At 40.3% G+C, this 19,787-nt stretch overlaps 1 protein-coding gene across 1 annotated transcript in view; it reads left to right on the top strand.

Annotated features, from left to right (window-relative positions):
• dally (division abnormally delayed protein) overlaps positions 1-19,787 on the top strand; it is a 40,495-nt gene that overhangs the window by 3,470 nt on the left and 17,238 nt on the right. The window contains exon 2 of the mRNA XM_088037230.1: positions 7,457-7,600. Coding sequence (XP_087893356.1) covers positions 7,457-7,600 — 144 coding nt within the window. The remainder of the gene's footprint in view (positions 1-7,456; positions 7,601-19,787) is intronic.

The following is a 19,787-nucleotide window of genomic DNA, read 5'->3' as shown; positions in this document are numbered from 1 at the left end:
ATGACTAAGGAGCCAGTTTTGTTTCGATGGCTAGAGAGCCAAATTGTCTCATATTTTCAAACACTAATGGTAAAATAACACGGTTCGATCGAGAATGTGGATTTAACAGCTGCGGGTGTTGTTTAATATGTAGTTACAGTTGAATTCACACAGTGCAGGCGAAAGTCTAGAGTAGAGGGTGAAGGTAAAATACCTTTAGACTCTGGGACACCCCATTGGTCCCTGACAAGAGAAGATTTCGTTCTCTCTCGGTACAGATCAATCCAACGCCAATAAAACTGTTGGACCGAATTGGAAAGAGCCTCCGTCTCGTGGCTGCTGACATCTAACCTCTTTGACATTTCCCCGATAAATGTCAATCTTGTACCAAATGGAAATTACGTCACAACAACTGTGTATGCATGCATAATGTTTAGTGTAGCGACCCGTCAACATCCCGCTTTGATTTAATTTGCATGACATTAGCTGTAGTCTCACGCTGCCGTCAAGACCTATTTTCATTGTCAGATTGGTGTTTTCGTCGGAGTTCCGGCGCCTTAGCTCGAATTCCGGGTGTTCCTAAAAATCGTCCGAATCAATAGGAATTGTTCTTGGCATGCGAACTCGCCAAGTTTCGACTCGTGGAATTTGAATTATTGCAGCTGAAGAGGAGGCGTTGTTTAATGTGGAAAATAATGCAAACGACTCGATTCTTTTCGGAGCGCTAATCCGACGCAGATAATCTCTGATAAATCGTCCGCCCACGAGGTCCGAACTGGTAGCGGCGTCTTCTAATTAATGCGAAATTCTTACAACCACCCAATAATTAAACATAACGAGTCGATCTGTCATTGTGATCAAACTCGTTTTGAATATACACAAAGTGCCTACTTTTTCTCTCTTCGGATCATGACCTACTCGATGTAGGACAGAGAGGCGCCAACAAGAATACATCAAATTTATTGTGCAACGAATTTTTCCGTTTTGGCCACTCGGACGTAATTAAGAGTCGGACGATTATTCTAATAGATTTGTCTTGTACTCGAGACCTACGCACTCATTCTTCTTGTCAATGCACTCAGCAGTCTGATTAGAGATAATTGCTTTAATTATGGAAATGCCTGCGAGGTTTATGGAATAATTAACTCCAGGTGTAATGTCCAATTAGTCAAGTGCTGGAAAAGACGCATGACTGGGAGCTTTTGGAGGTGACTATTTTAAATACTTGATATTGTTAAGTTTTTTTCACAACGTTGGTCACCTCGATAATACAGAGCTTTGTAATTACAACTGCTGGAAACCCAGATAATTCAAAGAAGCGTCCATTCATCAACTGCGCCCAAATATAAATTCCCACAACAAAATAAACGGAAAAATAAAAACACCTAAAAAAGCCTTCGAAGAAGATCCCATAAATCGCTTGTCCCATTTGCATACGGAAAGCAGAATGTCCATAAATCAGGTCGTTTTTCAATTTGCGCAAGAAAATTTGGTCTCACCGAACCAGGAAGAAACTCCATTCAACTCTCCATTTAATAACCCGAATCGTCCCCAATTACCGAATAATTTAATTGCATCTTGTAATCAATTCGAAGCACCCTTGTAAACATCCCCATTACACTTAATCCTTGACCCTTTTCGATAATTTCACCGCAAGAGATCCTTCCTGCGGTCGCCTTTAAAAAGTCGGCAGTGGAAGCGTCGCGACGTCAAAATCGATAGGATCGGCGCCGAAAAGCTTCAAACGATATTAGGTCAGTGTCTCGCCCCAAAAACGAAGAGAATTTTGCGACGCGATTATTCTGTTAATCGAACGCTAGTTAACACGGCCAATTTGGCGGTAATCGATCGGCGACGTCGACACGCTATGAAAAAGACGAATAGCAAATTTCTTGGGGGATTTCAACGATAAATTTACAAAGTTGCCAGGGATGTACTTCATTATGAAAGGTGTAATAAGTTTCAGAGGTGTACTTTGCCTAAAGACAGGTACGTACGGTGGAGATTTCAGAGTCGGAGGAGTAATTAATTGCCGTTCTGTAGTCGTGCGAAATTTACACTAAATATTTTCTTCACAAAAGATCGTTTGTCAGTGTAATTACCGAACGGGAGAAGAGGGAGAGATTCTGATTAATTGGTTCCGTTAAAGAGATTTTCACTAGGAGCGGTTACTACTGGGCGCTGTTTTATCGCCTTATATTTAGCAACCAATATAAACAGCAAGAATGTTTACGGTTTCATCGGTTTTACATTTCTGGACGCGGGGAACAATAAATAAAGAACCACCGTTGTCTTAAGACGTGAGACTAATTTCACTCCTTTACCGACACGAAATGAAGTGAAGACACTCGTATTGGCTTAGTCATCAAAAATGAAGAAGCTAAGAACTATAAAATACCGAAGATCATGTTCACCTTCACAATGAACGCAATTTACTCGTCTCCTGTCCATCTGCTGGTTTCCTTTCTTGTCGCCGCCAAATCGCCTGCAATTGCATCATCGCGATGCACTCTCGTCCTTTCAATTAAACAAATTGAACAGATGTTTTCGTCGCAAAGTAACAAATTGACCCCTGCGAAACGAAACACCTCTGATTAAAGTCTGAATAAATGATAATCTTCTCTCCGGCTTCTTCGGTTAATTAATCGACCACCGCGGCTGAGTAAAAAAACCAACAGGTCTTAGTCCCGACAAATGAAGAAGCGGATATCTTAACCTACATTGAATCTAAAAGGTGAAACTCGATGAACAAAGACGGAAAAATATCATAAATTGACGAGGCTTTTACCATGTTTGGTGAGACACACCCACGCCGGATTTCGTGGTTTTCCTTATATGGGCGTTAAATCGATTAATTAACGACGTAGGACCCTTTTGGTTTATGATGTCGATGGGACAGAGATTAAAATTAGCGCACGGATAAAAACCTGCTTTGCATCTAAATCATTCTAACCGTTGCAGATGTAAATCCCCAGTTTTTGCAACACTTTGTTTGTTATCGAAAGTAGCTTTGACGCGGAAATAATCAACAAAGATGATTATAATCTTTGATAACCTAAACAAACAAATCGAGTGGCCAGATTTTGCTTATACACTGAGGAAATTACTTTCCAAATATTTTCCCCGAAAAACTTGTTTGCTCGCCAAGATATGGATCTTAATATCGCGGCTTACAAGAAAGGCGCTCCAGCGGCTATTTTAAGCCGCTATAAATCGAGATTAGCATTATTTTCGGATAACTGCGGAGATCGGGAGTAATAAGGCGGATTACAATAAGCCTGGATCATTTTAATGACACGGTAGCTGCGAAAATCGCATAAACTGGTCAGTGGTCTAAAGAAAATTGACTCTGGTTGTTGAAGCTTAATCAATTAAACTCCCATAAATTTTTATTAGTTGTTTGCATTCATCTGTCTCCTCGTCATCCACTTAACATTCATAAATTACGCAAATAAACATTTTTATGGCTCCAAGCGACATCTTCAACAACAATTGAACGAAATTAACATTTGCCACAATGAAACAATCGTGAAATAAAAAATTGATGCTTGACTCGACTCTGTCATTGTCAGAATTTTAGTTTCTTTAATTAGTCAAATTGGAATCGAACTTGCCAATTATCGCAACGGAAAAAGCAATAAATAAAACTAATTTGTTAATTGAAGAGATTACTGATAACGAAGAAAAAGTTAGGTAAGAAACTCGATACTAGTGAGAAGATTTCTAGTCGACGACTTTATCATAAATCAGTAGAAAATGTCTCAATATTTGCTTTTAAGATTAGAACTTGAAAGCTCGCAGCGAAGCTTTGGAAGGAAACCGTGAGACTGAACTCCCACGTCCCACACGAACTTTTTATTTTTTAACTCGTTATTACCAAAGTGGCGGCAGTAAACTTTTTTTCGTTTTTGTTTCGTGATGTTTTCACAAATTCATGAATATTCTGTCTCCAGACGATCGCAATCACAGATCCGTCGACGTCCAATTAAAAGAGGAAATCTAGACTTGTTCGATCCGCAAAAAGACGCAATTACGTCAATTTAATAACCTTCATTTTTTCTCGTTTTTCTCTAATCTCGGCTTTTATTGCTCAGCGCGTTGTTCCTATCTTATTGCAGAGGACGATTGTTGTGATCACGTCATGAAGGAGAAAAAAGTATAAAGTGGATTTATTTGGGAGGAGACGTCGTAAAAAGAATTGTTATAGAAAATGAAGGAGTAATAATAAAATGACAATAAAGAACGCACCGCCGCTGATCCGGTGAAAGGCAACAAGAGGTAAACATGCCAAAGAAAGAACCGAAGCTCCCGCATGCTGCTCGTGTTCGTTTTCCTCTTTGAGCTCCTTCGTTTCTCCCAGCCTACTTTTCGTATAAACCGGAGGAGACGTCTTCTTTCCGCGCCGTCGAAGTTTCGTTGCCGAAGCAATAAATCCGCTTTATAAATTCGGCTCTTGCAGGTAGTAATGACCCGTTTAACTCCAGCGTAACAGTAAAAGTCTCATAAAAGCCATTTCTCGAAATTCCCGCATTATTCTTTATGACGTCGGTAATGATAAGCAATTTTTTCGTGTTTCCTATAAAGACGCCAAACTTCCTCGGACAATAAATAACTTTTGTGTTTAGCTCTTACGTACACCGGTGCAGCGACTCGTCTATTCAATATTAAGAAAGTTTGTAGTTGTTGAAACGGCCGCGTTGTATTTAATCTTCAGAGACGATTAATTCTTCCTCCGAGTTGCCATCAATGCTTCCATTTACGCTTCTGGAAAAATGGTTATTAATCGGAGGTCATCAGACGCGCTGAGGTCAAGAGCGAAGAGTCAAAACATGAATTTGTTGATTTTTAACTCTGCGCTAGCCTCCGGACTTCTTCGGTGGTTGAAGAATGTGTGTAGGAGGTCGTAATGGAATCCTGATCGAGCGCCTAGAAAGAACAACGCCTTTGCAAGAAGAAGTCATTCTCTACAACCGTAGATACAACTGACAGTTTAAGTGGCGGTTTTAAAACGTCAATTAGATTAAATTTGTCTTGAGCGACCGCAAATGGTAAACTCCAATTACGCGCTCTAGATAATTGGTAATAATGAAACTTGTGATCACGGCGAATTTTCGATTAATTGAGTCATAAAGTTTGTAATTATAGAGGCCTTGAAAGAAATCGTTTGGTTAATTGACCAGCGCGTCTGCCAGAGATAGACCCGTCTCAATTAACCATGCCGCAAGCGCTCATTTTTCCTAGGTTTAGAATAACTTGATAAACTTGCAACCAAAGATCGAAGAAACGCGAAACAAAAGTCGAGTTTTTTTTTAAGGGAAAACGTGTAAGCTTGTCGCTTTTGACATGTTATTACCGCAGATAATAGAGATGTATGCATTACAAGATTAACTGTTGTTCCTTATTCGGAGCGAATGACGTTTTCCAAGGCGATAAGAAGTTTTACGCTGGTTTCGAAGTGTGTCGGCCACTAATGGAAATTCACACAAGTTTAAATTATCATTAATTAATTAATTACAAGTTGCTTGATATCACCATCAAGTTGTAATTAAAAACCTTCTGAACTTTGAGTATTAGTATAACGAATTTTTGTCGCCCAACCTGGGGCCACGACGCGGAAGAAAAACAATTCGCACTTCTTCATTAGAAACGTCCTTATTTCAAAGTGCGCATTGAAGCGTTCTGAGAGTGCTCGAAAAGAGATTGCGAAGTGGCGTGGGCGCGGCAAGTTTTGACCGAATTTCCATGAACATGTGTTCGGTTCAAGATACTCCTGTACGCGATAAGTGAATTAATCTCGTTTATTTATTCCGAGATTTAATTGGATTCTGGCCTCAAAGTTCCCACGATTTTATCAGATGACGTAACGTGAAGAAAATCGAATGCTTCGATAGTTAAATGTGATGGAAATTATTAACAGTAGCCGAAGAGGCGGATGACCGCCAGTGTTAACAATGCGCAACGACTGTGTAAAGATTGCAGAGGTTGTAAAATCGGCTCTTTTTTCCGCTTCTTCAGGTGTTTAATGATCCAAGCGCCACCTTCGTTTCGGAATCATTTAATTTACCCTCGCACTAATTCCAAGATCCGATTTACAACCCGTTGGAACTTTATTCAACATCTACAATAAAAGGGCTTATTGCCGCAGTGATTGGTGGACCGTGAATTGATGAAAATTAATCCTCCAAGTTTCCTTCCTCAGAAGTCGGATTCGCACTGTTGTAGGTACCAGAACACACACACGGAAAGTCACGCCCCCTGAGGCTGTAAATGTTTTATTTATAGTTTAAACAAAGCATTTTTATTAGCAATAAAACAGTGATCAACTCCAACGATCACTGTCTCAATATTCACCTGGCAGATGTTCGAATAAGAACGGCGCTTATATCTCACCGCTATGACACGACCGCCGGGGTATATTAACACCGGATCTCGACGCGGAACATTAGTTCAAACAGATAATTTTTAGCAGAGGCCACGCACCACCACAAGAGTTATAAACAGCGAACAACTGCAGTCATGTTTCATTTCTCTCGAGCACTTCACCTGCGCTAACGGTTGAAACTTGAAATGGAGCCATTTACCGGGAGGCGGCAGCTGTCCCAGCTGGAGTCAGTGCGTTCGGTTTTCGCGTCTTCCGGGGAAAATAGTTGGAATATGTTGTGTAGGTGGAGCTGTGTATGCAGATGGCACTCAATTAGGGGCTGTAATTGCCGGGTTTATCCAGGAATGATTAATCGAAATGTGACCTGTTTGTGTTTACGTGGCGAAGAATTGAATTCTATTGCCCCGAGGTCATGGGCATGTAGACACATCGAAATTTTCTTGTTCTTTTAATTCTAACTAGCGAGCTCTCTAGTCAGATTTGAATTTTCCACATTTCTCGCGTTTTATATCGAACATTTCCCTCTGTGGAAATCATGTCCGACTATATTTATCATGGCACGGCTCTGGAGAAAAAATAGAAAATACTACCAAGGAAATTGAAACGATATTTCAAAAAGGGCACGATACGAATGCACAAGGAAAAAACCCATTTATAGATAAGTGAGACAGTTTTTTATTTATGTTCGATTGAGGTTTTTTCCATTTGGTTGCTGTCTTTGATCTCCAATTAAAAGGGATGTTTTCACGGTTTGTTTCTTCAGCGTTCCGTGGTCGTGTTTTCAAACAGTGACAATTATAATGCTGAACGCTGGATAGTAATTGAAGGATTCCGATTGTTCTCTAATTAATTCAAGTACTGTTCAATTAAATCGCGCTTGTGCATGCAGATTTCAAAATTGAACGTCATAGCAGGCATTGATTGATCTGCATCTGCGATGGCTTGATTTATCATCGGTCGACAAGATGTCCAACAAAATATTCATCCTATATGTCCACTTTTTGTTTTATCCTGTTTATACACCAAGTAAATGTTTTTATTACTAGTAATTCTCAATTGTTTGTTCTCATTCTTTTTGTTTTGTTTTTTTTTCAGGGAGTGTATGTGATGGCGAGTGTTGTAGCGACGACACTGAAGATTTATTACGACAGCAAGGACAAAAGGATTTCGCGACGTTACTCAAGCATAATTCGAAGACCTTGCAAGGACTTCTTAGTTTCACCGGGGCCAGTTTACAAAGTAAGTCCAACATTTTCAAGACTTTCATATTGAAATCCCCAGGAAAATTATGCAAAATCGTCGTCGTTAATTCCGCTATAAAAAAGATACGGTCATTACGCCCACTTTATGCGATAGTTAATCAATTTATTAGAAGAAGTACCGCAGCTGTTGCTCGTAAAAGAGTAAATTAGAAAAAGAAATGCCGGAACAGTCATCTTTAGCTAAAGCTCGACGTGGACAGCTTGCTTCACATAACCTCAAACGTTATTTTGGTGGATTTACTTCACACGTGACTTTGACGGTTCGACTTTATGTCGGTTAGTAGTGTGCATCCGGCTTTAGCCTTGGATGCTATCTTGTTAATTCACAGCTCACGCGGATTGCGGTTTAAGTCGGCATAAACGGGCGGGATTCGCGCATATCTAGACGCTTGCAAAACGTTCCAGAAATAGAATCGTCGAACAGATGCCGGTTCGGGATTCAGGGACGGACTCTGCTATTTTCGTGGTAAGAATTCGGACCACGCAGTCTATAAAGAAGTCAAACGAGGAAATCCGAATGGCGCCCAACGCGGGTTTGTTGTCCCCACGGCAAGACATTGCGACATGTTTTTCGATCACGTCACGTCAAACATTAAACTAAATCTAATTTAGGTCGTGGCTGTCTCATTAAAGGGGAATTTGTAGAACGTGTGCTTTGTTTGAAAACTAAGCCTACGCAAAGTTAATATAATAAAACCTCCCTCTGTCCTAATTTACGCGTAAAAAACTGTCAAGAGACAACGTTAACCGCAGATAAACTCAGCCAGAAGACAAAAACGTGCGGAAATGTCGGTGAGGTTCTTTTTGGTATCAGAATTTTGGCATTTGATTCAGACAGCGGAACTGTCATAGTGACGTGACGATGATTCATCCGCGGTATCATCCTCTCTTGCATAATGTCACAGATGGCTTCGACGAAACAAAAGGAAGTCGCATTAGGGCGACTTTGATGTTCCTGTCCATTGTCCGCTCCATTTTGACATATTTTAAAACAGTCAGCATAAAGTGAACGCTTGGCATGCGAAACATGCTTCACGCATTAGAAACTCTTTTTTTCACAGAGAGATTGATAAAAACGTCCCTTTAATCCTCTTTCCAGCCGCATAAATTCGCCAACTATACATAAAAGACAAAATTGCAAACGGGACGTCGTTTAAAGGAAGACTCTTTTTCTCCCTCGTGATAAAAAATCGTGGTAATAAAAGCACGCCGCCAGCTGCGATCGCACAAATGAACTGTCATTACGTCACGCGTACATCGCCAATCAGAATCGAGACGCGTCACGTACATCTTCATTTTAGTTAAGCGACGATGTTTATGCTGAATCACGCGCGCCATTTACTCACTCGCACCTTTTTTTCTCTTGTTTTATTGTCACGACGCTTTTGATGCTTCTGTTGACACTAATTAATTTCATAGAAAAGAGACCGAGGGGTGCATGGCGAGTGGCGCCCAACACGGGGCCCATCGAACGGATGTGAAACAAACCGAATGCAGCTTGAATTTTCAGCGTAAATGCTGTAATACTGCTGAAACAGAACCGATGGGAATGCAGTGTCCTGTTTTAAAAGCAGTAATAAAAGCTTTTAGAGGCAACTACGGAGTCCACACGAGAAATAATTATGTTTAGCGCAGTCTTTGTGACAAACTATGCCCTTGCAAACATTTTTTGAGGCTAATTGAGTTCATGCGTTTTCCGTTAAAATCCGGGAGTGGACAAATACTAATCCGCTCCTCTTCCAGCTTACTGCTTGACTGTAAATTGGATCGAATTTAGTCTCAAATCACGCCGACGATCACTAATTCTGTCGTCGAGGGAATAAATAAGAAAATAAAAAATTTATAGCCGAATAAAACGCACACGAAAAATATACAAGTCGAAATTAATCTCCGATAAAAATGTCGCTCGAAGACGTCCTCTTAACGCCCCGTAAAAATTAAACGACATCGCCGATTTTTATGTCGATTTGAAATTCGAATTCGAACAGAAAAGGCGTGAAATTGTGTTTGGAAAGGCGAAAAAGGAATCTCCGAAGTCAAGGACGACACCCTCAAGGACACAATCGATAAGAGGACTCGTTAAATATGGGATTCCACGCGTCGCAATGGAAACACTGCCGGAATTTAATTATCGAAAAGTGATGTGGAGGTCGTCGGGGGAAATTGTACGATTGTTTGACGGCCACTGGCTGCATTCCTCAAGTTGAGCGTTCAAGTCGCCGTTCTTGAGGAGAAACAATTGTAACGAGATAACGATTATCAGAAAATTGAATTTACATTTTCCCAGCAGTTGTCTTACTTCTTATTGTTCCAAAGTTTATCTTGTATCGTACGGTATTCAAATGAGGGACCAGGAAAAATGTATGGTAATGAAATCGATTTTATCAAAATTTATGACGCCGCTTACGAATCTCGAAAAATTCCAGTCTTTTTCGCATTTCAGCCAGATAACATTCCACTCGTAAAGTGATAAAAATTGTGAAGAATTGGCGTCGGTAATGTCGGCGTTATCCAATTACGAGGCTCCAATTAACCCCCATCATAAAGCGTCTGCATTTTTTATGAGCTACCTGTAAATCCTTTTCGCCCGCATCTTCACTCCGACACCCTTTCATCTCCCGTACATGAAATTTATCTCTTCATGATACGAATATGTTGTATGCACGAAACGTGAACATGAAACTTTATTGTTGGAACGATGTAAGGGAACGTGAAATGCCCTCGGTGTATGTAAACAGACATTACGACAATGTCGGAAGAGTTAAATTATGAAGGAACACGAGCGGAATTCCACGCTGGAAAGACGTGGTGGCGGTGATCCAGTTCGATCGGGGGTTTTATCTTATCGGCGCCATAAAACGGAGGGTTTATAGGGACGAGACGAATGTGACGATTTAATTTGTCGAAATGCCACCGCTTCGGATTTTTATAGGCGAAATGTATCCAACGAAGGTTGCCAAGAATTCTCTACTTGCAGTGTGCGCTTTTGGCGGGCGATTCGAACTCGACGAGCATCTGTTTCTTTGATTTCCTTGCTCAGATGGGCCATCAGTGCCTTCTCGGATGCGATTTAAAATCCGTGCCGCGCTTTCCTAGAATGCATTCGTTGAAAATTCGATACATAAATAACGAAGTTACGCTAGAACTGGTCTGATTTCCGTGCGAAGTGCATTGCAACTTTCCCGGATAATATCGAGTTATACACAAGTACTGAGATGAAGTCTTTCCGATTCAGGTCAGGTTGGCAAAAGCTCATGTTATTTTTAAACAACGCAACGAAGAAGTCTGTCTTTCGTGATTACGGAAATAAATCGGTGAGTCGGTCGTAATTAACACACCTCTTCTAGCTGTGATGTAGTACCCTTATTTCCCCACAATCTTGCTCCGAGCAGCTCGACCATTGTTCCAACGTCCTGAAACAGATCGACCTCGTAGTTTTGAACTGATGAAGACATTAATTAGTCGGAATGTTCGCACTGGGACGTCTGTGCCGTTGCCGCAACAACCAAACACCGGATTTTCTCCAGGAACCGGAGCATAAATCGAACGAAATATTATTCGAATTAATTTGGCGATGGCTGTAAATCTTTCCACGGTCACATGTGTTTTCCTTACTCGACGTTATTTTCGGGATGATCTTGATTATGTTGTTCGAGTTTTGGTCGTCAATTAAGAGGGAATTGATTGAAACGTCGCCTGCAGGAATTATGTCGGAACAGTGCAGCGGCAAAGATTAGCTTTTATTCGCAGGAGTAATCATCGATTTCTGGCTACGAACTCACCTATTAAGTTACAATATCGTTAAGGCTTTCAGCAGGAATTTTTGTTATATCTCGGCGCATATTGATCTCGTTTATAGCAACTCTGCTGAAAATTTAGAGTACATGGTAAACAAAGGGGTCTTGTTGTTACATACAACGCAGTGGCGTTCCTACAAGTTCGCTGTTTTATCCAAATTAAAGATTACAGTCGCTTATTATTTTTTGTGGGGAATAGAGTAAACCCCATCAAAATTTCCATGTCCTGAATTATTAAAAGTGTTGTTGAAACACAAACACTGGAAAATTTATACCAAAGATCGATACTCAAACTTTCCCCAATTAATATATCAAAAGTTATTTGTAAAACCAGAAATTCAAACTCAAACTTTCGACAATACAGAGTGCAAAATAATGGAATAACTTCCAACAGCGTTGAGTTTATAGCAGCCGAGACTAAAAAACGAGAAAATGAGTCTTGAGATGCTTCGGTCAAGGCCCGAAGGTGCGCCCTAATGTTTTTTTATGTAAAGTCGTAAACTCATAAAAGACAACAAACTCGAAATTTACATTGTATCGAGCGAAAAGTCAACACTTTTCTTAATACTTCCTAATTCCTTTATGATACACACTCATTCTGTTGGTACACATCATCTCTTTATCCACTACGGAAATATTTACATCGTTGTCACGTTGCCGCCGACAAAATTTACATTTTCTTTATTGGTAAGTCAAAACGAGCAAAAAGAGGTGACACATGCGCTTTGTTCGAGAATTGGGTCACGATTTTAATTCTTTTATCAGAACTAATGAATCAACATGTTTTTAATTCCTTCAAAGATTGCGGGCTTCGGAAAAATTGTTCGATCGACAGAAATAATTGACGTTTTTTTACGAAAAAGTGGAAATTGTTTCCGATTGATTAACCTGGATATAAAACAAACAATAAAAGACAATCGGGTTTTATTATTATTAACTATATTTCTTCGGCTGGATCGAGCGGAAAATTTGCTTTTCCTCGTCGAAATAACGTTTTAGTTTCATCTTGGTCGAATTAGAAAACATCCCTTCGAGACTCGTTCTTCTGATTTTCTTTTCAGCAACAAATTTCGTTGGGGAAGAGAACGCGATTTATTCCCTTCGATGGGACGAGTTGCATTGCTTTATAATCGAATTGTTTTTTTTTACACGTCGATTCTCGCGGGTAAGTGAACGTTTTTTAGCCATTGATTTTTTATCGACTGTGTTTTATTGCCGGTTGTCTCCATAAGCATTTTCCCAGATAGTGTTAAGAAAAACGATTTATTTTCATACTGTCGCGATTATCGACCAAGTCGAAACTTGGGTGAAAGTTAAAATGTGGATGTATTTTCATCAAATTTTTATTTCCCGGAAATGTAAATTTGTTGTCCCCGTTTCTGCTGATCCGACCAGAAACAATTTACATAAAAAACCCTTAAGACGCACGCTCTGTCGATTCAATTAAAAAATATGGAATAGAACTGCGCTTAATAAGACTCGGCGAGTATTTTGTTTCAACGATTGGATTTAATCGCGCCGTCCTTTTTCTTTTAACGCAGCGGGAAAAAATCACATTCCCGTTTAATTAACACGAAATTAATTGAATTGACTCACATTCACGCAAACATAAAACTGCAGGATGTCGCGTCTCTAAAACTGAACTTTCCCGACCGTCTTAATTCAATTTTTCGGTTATTTTACAGACCGAGATCGATGTCTGGGGTTTTCACCCTCTCGAGGGTGAATGGAAACGGAATTTATTGGGATTCTATCAGGACGGTAGCCGTATAACGACGAAACCTCGAATTAAAGAGAATCTGATAGTCGGCAATTTAAAATTGAATAATAAACAGGAAAGGGAGATCGATGAGAGTGAATAATAAGGGCGAGGGGTTCGTTCAAATTCCGCGCCAAAAAAAAAGCGCAGCCAACTACTTGGCGCAATAACATTTTAATTAGTATAATATCTACCTGCGGCTACTTTATTGAAATTTAATGTGTGAATGCCGCCTTAATTATTATAATCAAGAATGTTTGTGGGCTCGTAATTGCAGAGACATCAATTTCGAGAATTCCGAGCGTTTTTTTCGAAATTCCACCGGCGAGGAGCTTAATTAGGTTCTTATTTATTCGTCGAAAAAGTGCGAAACGAGCAAAAATGCAGTCGGACTTTTGTGTCGCCGCACAAAAGTGCTGATTTGAATAAAAGCGAGTTCTCCGACACTGATTAAAGACTACAAGAGTATATCATCATTACCAGTGGTTCTAACATTGATTCAAAGAGTCGAATTAATGGAAGTAAATTGGTGTCGGATCGAATCGCGTGATTGGCACTTAACCCCTGAATGTGAATCGAGGCCTCAATGAAAACTCATTTTTGCGGTTTGTTTAGAAATCATCTCGCGCAGTTTCATAATTCTGCAATCGCGCGATGTCAGGAGTTCATTCGCCATCAGCAGAAATAAACAAAAAGCTGTCGACTACGTTAAATAAGTCGTCTATTATTACTAAAAACTCGGAGCTTCTTGTTTCCACTTTTCATCTTTTCGGTGTTCTTTTTTCCGACTTTCAACACCGTCTGTAAACTCCTCACTTTTCATCCTTTGATTAATTTATTTGTTCGACGCGAAGCGGTGCGATGACGTCAGTTCCAAATCACGAATACTTTGCTTGTAAACAAGGATTTTAAAAGGATCCTTTGGATTATTGATCTGATGGACGTTCTTTCTCCGCCTCTGTTGTTCAAACGCCGGCTTCTATTCAAACATTTGACCGGTGTTATCTTTTTGTGTTTGCTGAATGAAGGATACAACTCTTTGACAGTCGGAGAAAATCCCCAAATGGAACCTGTAATCAGTGTGTAAGCGGTTTTAGTGATGGATCGTCTAAGAGGCCGTAAAATTTAAAAAGGCGTTGGTAGCCCTGTTAAGACAGTTTGAGGCTAAATTTTAATTGGTCGTTTTGACAGCAGGTAGGTTGCACTTTACGAGAGGAGGAAGACAAAAATCCGACATAAGCCCTCTATTGTGCGACTTCCTCGAGCCCATCATCCATTACCCATTGAACCGCGTTATAAAAAATGATATAGTAGAAACAATGAAGAGAAACAGTTTAATAGAAGTGGATTTTCTCGTCGAGTCGGTCGGACTTATTGCAGTCATTAATAAAATGGAAGTGTTTACGGCAACGACAAACGGGTCAGTGATAACGAAGTAAAAGTCCGACAGGTTGTGTCCGTTCTAGTCGATTAAATTGGTTCGATTGTTTAGTTAATAAAATTTCATCACGTCGTAACCGCATTCATTAATTTCCCCAAGCATAACGTCTCAATATCGAAAAAGCGAGGTGTCGACTGTCTCAAAAAGATATTACATTTCATAATCCTCGATAATAGCGTCTTAATTGTTTGTTGTGGATAAAGTTACCGCCACCGGTGATGCGTGACCGTCTCAGACGATCCATCATTACTTTATCAATTACGCGATCGAGGTGTAATTTTCATGCAAAAAATGATAATTTTGTTGATAACTAAAAGGCGATCATTTGCGTCCACCCCGTTTCACAACAGACCCGAAACAACAGTGTCTAATAACAATAATTAGACGGTATCTCGAAAACCGAAGACACCTCCACCAAACAATTCGAAAAATCTACCTGTACCATCGACTCGCCACGAGATCAAAGCGCCCAACGAAGACAGCCAGAGAACAGAGCGAGACCGCCATCCAGTCTGGAGGAATGTCTAGACAAAGAACGTGAGACGTTACGAGTTAACGATCGACGAAGAAAGTCATACTTTTCGAGACTGGAATGTACAAAAAGTCGTTCGTGGGAAAGGTTCGCACGAACGGGGTCGTGAGGGTGGGTTCACGGCCCTCGAGGACCGCATTCTTTCGGCCACCAGCCCTTCTACGGACAGCCAGAGGCGACCTGGAGTCTACAGCGAGGAGGATGGTACCGAGAAGTCTTCACTTTTCATGGAATAGTCTACTTCTAGACTTTTAGTGCTAGACCAGAGCTGCTGTGGAAAATGAAAAGAGAATGTCAAATTTAAGTAAATAAACCTTTTTATCCACTTTGATTTTGAAGGTTGTTTACTTGTAATTTCTACCGCAGACGCTCATAAATCGCCTTTGTTTTGCTCGTGCATTATCGCTAATATTTATGGGTAATATCCAAAATTTGTGTCCCTTTTATCAACTCGACCCATCTCCTCCTCTACGTGAGCTAGTACTTCTCTGCAGGTGTTGCCCACAACTCACGTGATGCTACGTGCTCGGCCTACTGTATTTTTACGTGCCACCCAACTATACAATAATTACGAGTCATTTAAACACAATTACGTGTGAATTGTTCATGTGAGAAAACAGCTGATGTACAATTTGGAACCATAATAATGGTCCTGCTACTATTTCCGGTACCAAAAACTTGTAATTATTACTCACCTTCTTGATAAAACGTTGGAGGGACTAGATCAAAGCGGCTTTGCAATAACAAATCACCATCTGGTTTTCGTCCCCCGACTACGTGATGATACGGTGTCATTACGCTCGTTAAAATTACCATAGCCAATCACAATTACTCTATAACGTTCGTCACTTGTTTGCACGTCCTCTTCACCCTCGAATAAATTGCTTCTTGAAATTAGTGTCCTTTAATGTCTAACACGTGACCCACTCTCGGTGGCGGTGATGCTACAGCTGTAGCGGTTTTACTGTATGTGGCCGGTGGTCAAGATTTCACTGTATCTAGGGCGTTTTGGAGGATCGCATTCGGCGTTATTTCTTAAACAGACACGGTTTTATGTCCTCGTTGGAAGCAATTGACGGGCCATTGTCATTATTAAATTCATTAAAGAAGGCGCAGCTCCGGTTGATAATTGCCTTTTCTTAACGATTCTGACCGAGCTGGATGCCGTTTGCCGCCTCTTAGAAAGGGTTATGACGACCGCCATTCTTTAATGAAATCTCCAAGAGAACAGAATGTCGCGGACTAAAAAAAAAACAGCTCTCTACTGTACTCTTGTTTTCGATGAGTAATGACCGCCCATCACTCCGTCCCTAATATATTTATCAATTAACCAAGACGTTTATTGGACGAGTTAAGCAAACTTCAGGGATGATTCAGAATTGCCAACCCCTAGGAACGTAATTATGATGGGAAAGTTTATAGTGTGAACTAGTCGGTGAGGGCGGTTGAGGGATGATTTAAAAATTCAGAGGCCTGGAGGTTTAATTTAAATAGCGCGTGGAAAAAGAGGGCGAGATCGTAATTCAATGTTGTACATGTTTTAAATTTCGACTGGCGAGAGGGAAATTAAATTATGGGCGGTTTTGTAAAAAAAGCGAAAATAAGACTGCGGAAAATGGGGGAATGTAATGTATAAAGGATTGACAGGGGAGGGTATTTCGTAATTTACGAAGAATAATGTCAAAAGAGTGGAAAAATCAAGAGGACATCATGTGGATCGGCCGTTTAATGAAATTTTACATTTCCTGCTGGAGATTTTCACCGTAACTTGTCGACTTGTCGAATTATCGCCGTAATTCGCATTCGATAGGCTTGCCATGATCCGGGAAAGGTGCGGTTTAGCGCTCTAATCCCCTGACAAACATCTGGATTAATAAGAGGCAGAAGGAGGATCCGGGCCGTTAATAAAACCAAAAAAATCGCCCAACAAAGGCCGCAAATCCCACTCAAGTCTAAGCTCTTTTATTTACATATAAAAGGAGATGTGAATCAGCCACTGTTGAAGGTGCATCCAAACTAGTAAAGTTGTCTTTAATCGAAGAAATGACCCCCCGACTTCTATCGTTTTTTAGTGTGGAATCTCGGATTTTTTTTTCGTGTATCCTTGACTTTGGGTTCAAGAGCCGCATTAAATTTATTTAGCCAAGGTATGTGGGCGAATATGTGTTGCAGTAATGAGTCATTAAAGAGACAAATCGCGAAATATTTATTGTGAGTGAAAAATTCTCGGAGTGAGCGTCCATTTCCGCCGATATTGATTTACGTGTTCTTCGACGCAGAGTCAATTTTTCACTTGGATAGTTTCTTATAAAAACTTGATGTTTGTTGCCATTGATAGCTGTTGGATTATTCTCTAAACAAACGCTACATCGTCCGTTATCGCTCTTCTTCGTCACACCCACAAAGATAATCCCAATCATAAATTACTTAATACTTCATTTGTTATCTCACGGTAAAGACCAACCAAATATTTACTTTTCCCATTAAACAAAAGCGACGTGAATACTCCAGCTACTTAAAAACTTTTTTGTATATTCGAAAAGTAAACACAAGCATATGTTCGGACTGGAATCCATTGAGACGTTTTGGTTCTTGGTCTGATTTGTATTACGAAGAAACAGCTGCCGTATTTGACGTTACAACCCTAATTTTGTTTAAATAGAGGTCGGGACTCTAAATACTCTGATTCACTGCTTGGTAATTTAGGATGGATAAGCGGAATGCAATTTGTTGCAAGGGTCCATCAGACAACAAATTCTCATTTGTTTCTCTACAAATTTTCAATTTATCCAAGGAAAATTTTGTTAGTAGGAGAGGGGACAACGATAGGATACCTACAAGCTCGAGCTGGAAGTCAGTTAAATCAGTGCAATGTGCGGCTTTCAAAGTGTTACAGAGCATTACAAAAGAATTAGAGTGCGAAAGTAACAAGTTTCAGCTTTCAGCCCGACCTATTTTTCGGTTTTATTTTATTATAAAACAGTAGCCCTGTTTTTATTACGATCCTTCCAGCGTTATCAACCTTCCCTTGTATAGTCTTCAGCGCCTTAAACGCCACTTCTTCTTTTAATACCGATAACTGTCTGGGAAATCTGTTGGAGAGCAAAGTTCGACCTTTCGATTTCCTCGCTCGAAACAGTTTCCATGTCATAAAAACTTCTCGAAAACTGTCACATCGAATCGATTAAACTCCCAAGAACATCGCTAAATCTTCCTCAGACGTCGAAATCAAAGCGACCCTCCTGATCATCTCGACTTGTTTCAATTTTATTAAAGATTCGCCGTTGGTTGGTCAGTGTTTTCGAGTCGCCTGGAATGTCGCCAGACTTCCACATCAAAGTTTGTTTCATCTCTACGCGTGCATTCTTTCAAAATTGTATATTTATCTCGGTGTTGACTGTGCAAACAACTTGTCATTCAACCCTTGGCCGAATAAAGGTTTGGGGTGAGTTATCTGGAAGTGGTGGCGGCGATATGGAGCGTGAAAAAAGGAAGCCACTCTCTCTAGCGGACGACGGCTTGATAAAAGCGGCGGTCGACGACCGGGAGAGGTGCCAAAACTGAAAATTTATAAGTTTTTAAATTTCGCGCCGCAAGGTCGTTTGTTTTTAGCTTTCTGCTGTCTGATGGTATCCAACTGTCATCGAATCTCTAAGCAAATTAATTCATAATGACATTCAACTTCCGCTGTTCAGTGACGTCCGGTGACTCTCGATTTCCGTCTCGGCTCACTTTATCGGCAATTTTTCAATTCTGTTTCATAATTGTTCCGTGCCAGACATTCCGTCGTCATCGTTTATCTAAGCGCACGCTGTTTAAGTAGGCCATGAACAACCTCACTCCCAGACAAGTCGGCTGGGCTTAATCAACGATAATGGCCGTTTCCGTTATCGTCGTGATAATCTAGAGCGTAAGCAACATCCGAAAGTCATAGAAGGTACACGGGTCCCGCAACAACCAAACAAATAAAAAAGCACTAAAAACGCTCGTTAAAAGTGCCACCCTCGTAAGAAGCGCGAAAAAGTCTTTCTTTTATTTAGTTGGGACGTATATAGAGTGTTCATAAAGTGGCCGACTGAATGCCAATGTCGGCCTGAGGCTCCGCGTTTGTATTCGGCGAGGATTGAAGCTGATTAGAAGTTTTTAAAAGTTCTCTTGATTAAAAGGTGGAATTGAGTTCAAATCGCTTTCACATGTTGTATGACTTGGCGCAATTCAATGGAACATGATCGTATTGATAAAAGCTGGAACGGTGATTGTGAGAGTGGCCAATCTCTTTGTTCCGAGTGAACTTGCTATTCCTTTGGCATTTTAAATGACATCTATTAACGGTTCGACTTGATGTTTCGATTAATAACACGCTGAGAGAACTAAATTCATTGCAGTAGTTGGAAAAGCACAATGTAGCAATCAAGCAAGTTTGTTTATTTTCAATTTACATCCGAAAGAATAATAAATATACCAAGAAGTGGGCTTGGATTTAGCACCGCCGGTTAACTTAACAAAACAACTCTATGTCGAGAATAAATATTTCTCTAATAACTACAATGCAAATATAAATATTTACAGGGAAGTTTTCGAAGATACGACATGTGATCACTCCTACCACAGATAATTTGACACGAGACAGATGCG

Source organism: Gnatocerus cornutus, chromosome 5 (genome assembly GCF_029298725.1).
Source record: "Gnatocerus cornutus isolate USDA-ARS CGAHR chromosome 5, icGnaCorn1.1, whole genome shotgun sequence".
In the NCBI taxonomy this organism is placed as follows: Eukaryota; Metazoa; Arthropoda; class Insecta; order Coleoptera; family Tenebrionidae; genus Gnatocerus; species Gnatocerus cornutus.
This window is presented reverse-complemented; position numbering and strand designations above follow the sequence as displayed.